A 3,635-nucleotide genomic window follows, 5' to 3' on the forward strand; every position below is an offset into this window, starting at 1 on the left:
CATCAAAGTCTTCATCATATAAATATATTTGTACTTTTTTCACTTATGAGTTTTTAAGTAAATATTATATTTAATTGCATAATTAGGATAAATTTCATAGGTTGCATCATATTTATATTTTATGTTGTTTTACTTATTTTTAGTTATTTAAGTAAAATGCCTTTAATCAGGTCCAATTTGAAATGAAGACCGAGTTTGAATACGAGCGAAAACAAAATGAGATTGAAAAAATATGCGGGAGTGTCGAAGCAACATGTGCGCCACAGTACACTGTTCTGCCGCATATGGTACCGAACCCTTTTTCGCACTTGGTTTCGTTTAGTCGCTGCCAAATTTAATGAATCCCTAATTAGGTCTACACAACAACCATATTTAGGTTTCAATTAGGTGTGCAAAAAGAGAGCAACAGTCGTCCTGCTAATGTTCATTGAAGTCATGTTTGGATTGAGTTTTGGAGTTTCAATTATTCAATAGGATTTCTATTTTCTCTTCATAATGTTTCAATTAATGTTCTTATGATTGTTTTATTATTTTTGTTTATGATGCTCGTTATGAACTAATAGCTCAAGTAATGATGAAGTAAATCGGTTATTAGAGATAAATTTAAGTCAGTATAAATATTAAGTGTTCAGTTGGTTATTTATAATTAATTTAAGTGACCGTTAGATTAAGCAATAATCTAGGAAGAGTTAAATATCGAGAGTATTTGCTTAACCTTAGCGATTTAGTTGAATAGTTATCTAAACCTGCTAAACTATACACCGATGGATGGGGTTGTTTGTAACATATACACCAACTTACTTACGTAGTGAGGGTTGATGCCAGTGTTGGTTTAAGGTTTACTTAATTCCTATACGACATACATTAACATAGGATTTTCTAAACACCTATAAGTGATTCACCAACCAAGTACCTACATCTTAAGATCATCTTAGTCATGAATCTTAAACTTATCAATAACTGGATTAGATAAATAAACTTACTCACTTCTAATAATTTCTAACCCATATTGTATTTTTATTCTCCTAATAGTTACTATATTTATTTTTAGTTAATTCTTAAATTTATATCAGTTCTTGTGATTTTATTATTTCGAAAATTGTAAATCTTTTTTTTGAGATCCATCCTCGAAAAAAGTAGTAACGACTTCTGAGTTTTAATTTTATATTATCAATTTTACTTTTCGAATAGTGCAATTACAATGTAACTTTGATGAAGTTAGAGGGAAACATCATTGTTTTTATTACATGAGACCAATTGGTAACATATAACCAAACATTTGCATCACAAATGTGAGATTTAAATTAATTATCTTGTTGGATTGGATATATGACTACTTTTCCAGCGACTCTACCAGTGTCGACATATGCAAGTCCTTCAAGTGTTTGAGAGAAAGGGTAAATGCCATTGGGATCAATAACAGCCTTCACTTTCCCACTTTCCAAGTAAGGGTTCAATTTCTCCAAATCAGCCCCATTTGAAGTGACTATAAACACAAATGCTGGCACAGTCACTGCTCCAATCACTATCACAACTTTCCCACCTTCCTTCATTGCCTTCACTGCCCTTTCACATTGCCCTGGTTTTTCATATACAAATCAAGCTTGTTATTTTTCTAGCATATAATAAACCCGATGCATAATCCAGTTGGATTATGTAGTCAAACTTATCAATTAGATTAGGCCCGAGGCTTAATTTAAAGTTCAAATTTTAACATCTGCAACATTTTTTCCATTCTCAAACTAGATTTGAAAGTAAAAGAATCTATATTAATCTTACCAACACAGTCATATACAACATCAAATTTCTCAGGGAGATCTTCAAAGTTTTCCTTGGTGTAATCAACTGCTAAATCAGCACCCAAATTCCTCAACAACTCTAGTTTTCCTGTGCTAGCAGTAGCCACAACTCTTGATGCTCCGAAAACATGCTTGGCCAGCTGATCTAATAATACAAATTTAGCATACCACAAAGGTAATATAATCATTTGGTAACGTTGACATAAACGTACCTGAATGACCATGCTGCCAACTCCACCCGCGCCTCCCAACACAAGAATGGATTGACCAGCGGTGAACTCGCATCGTTGAAGGCCTTCGTAAGCTGTTCCGATGGCGACCGGCAGTGAAGCAGCCTCGGTAAAGCTGAGATTCTTGGGTTTGGGAGCCAATAGCCGCTCTTCAACCGCCGTGTATTCGGCCAAAGTGCCGTATTGTTTGGGATGATCCAAGGCTTTCTCATGGATGTTACCATATACTTCATCACCTACCTTTAAGTTCTTTACCTGGCTTCCTACTTTCACCACCACACCAGCTACATCGTACCCTGGAACTGTCTGAAAAAACAAAAATAAAACAATACATCCATATCAGACACTTAACTGAGTTTAAGTTGTAGCTAGTAATGTAAAAAAACTTACGGGAAAAGGACATTCAGCTTGAACAAAAATGCCAAGCATCCTCTTATTATCAACTGGATTAAGCCCCGAAGCCATGACCTTAACAAGAACTTGATCTTCCTTCAATTCAGGAACAACAACATCGGACTTGAGTTTCAGAACATCTTCAGGTTTCCCATGTTGTCCATAAATCCAAGCTTTCATTGTACATGGAACATTCTCCATTTTTTTCTTTTCAAAAAACCAACTTTCTTTTGTGTTATTAAAAATAGATAATTTGTTGTTAGATGTTTTGTTTGTGGTAAGAAAGTGCCAAGTATTTATAGGAGGGTGAATGGGGTGTGCTTTAAACAATTAAAAATAATCAAATAACAGAGAATGAATTTGGACAAGTAATGGAATTCTTAAGATTATTCAAATGGATTAAGGAGGGTGATTCACTAACAGTCGATGTTGACTCCTGTGTGAATGATTATTCAAATGTGTTGTTTTTATGGCCGGCGCTGTGGCTGCTTTGAGGTGCAGCTACCACCGCCCAGCGTCCAAAATATTTTATTTTATTAATAATAAAAGGGGTCGAAAGAAAAAGATATCTTTAAAAATAATATTTATTTCAGATAAACAATAGATTTTTAGTAGCCCAATTATTTTATCCAATATTAATGGAGTAAAAAAATCAATTGTTAACTCCGTCAAATTTTTCTAATAAGTTTACTAATATGATATTTTAAAATAAAAAATATATTTATTTAATAGTTATGTATAACATTACACATTAGACCAAAATCCGTGCATAATTTTAGTCTGTAACGTCAGCTAATTATCTTACCAAATTAACATAGGGGGTTGGATTTGAATTCTTTGAATATGAGAGTTGGTGTTTGTTTGCATATATGCTTACTTAATATTTATTATTTTTTTTTAATAATCTGATTATAAATTTTGGTCATATCTTTTTTTATATATATATACAATGCTTAAAACGATTTATAATCTCTCTCCAACCCATAAATAAAAGTATAATACGCTTCAACACACTCAAATCCATTGTGTCAATACTTATGCCAATCGAAATTATATAATTTGTCACTTTCCTGTTAGTTGTCGTTAGATTAGTGATTGATTAGTGACGAAAGTTGATGTGAGTTTTTTATTTATTAGTCTAATAATAGATTTAGCCTCTAATGTTTACACATTCTATTAATTTGATCCTAAATATAAAATATTCAACAAATAG

At 32.6% G+C, this 3,635-nt stretch overlaps 1 protein-coding gene across 1 annotated transcript; it reads right to left on the reverse strand.

Annotated features, from left to right (window-relative positions):
* Nucleotides 1-1,218: 1,218 nt before the first annotated feature.
* Nucleotides 1,219-2,667, reverse strand: LOC105771829 (2-methylene-furan-3-one reductase). The gene is made up of 4 exons (XM_012593222.2): nt 2,420-2,667; nt 2,012-2,335; nt 1,780-1,939; nt 1,219-1,579 (listed from the first exon to the last, which is right to left on the reverse strand). The coding sequence occupies exons 1-4, from the start codon at nt 2,621-2,623 to the stop codon at nt 1,305-1,307; spliced, it is 963 nt and encodes a 320-aa protein (XP_012448676.1). The 5' UTR covers nt 2,624-2,667; the 3' UTR covers nt 1,219-1,304.
* Between the last annotated feature and the right edge of the window lie 968 nt (nt 2,668-3,635).

This window comes from Gossypium raimondii, chromosome 7 (assembly GCF_025698545.1).
Source record: "Gossypium raimondii isolate GPD5lz chromosome 7, ASM2569854v1, whole genome shotgun sequence".
NCBI lineage: Eukaryota > Viridiplantae > Streptophyta > Magnoliopsida > Malvales > Malvaceae > Gossypium > Gossypium raimondii.

Bases quoted from the DNA above. Each gene is read 5' to 3' on its own strand.
- LOC105771829 (XM_012593222.2), bottom strand. From the start codon at position 2,623: ATGGAGAATGTTCCATGTACAATGAAAGCTTGGATTTATGGACAACAT. The intron at 2,336-2,419 runs GTAAGTTTTTTT...TTGTTTTTTCAG, and splicing joins AAGCTGAATGTCCTTTTCCC to ACAGTTCCAGGGTACGATGT. The intron at 1,580-1,779 runs GTAAGATTAATA...ATGAAAAACCAG, and splicing joins TGTTGTATATGACTGTGTTG to GGCAATGTGAAAGGGCAGTG.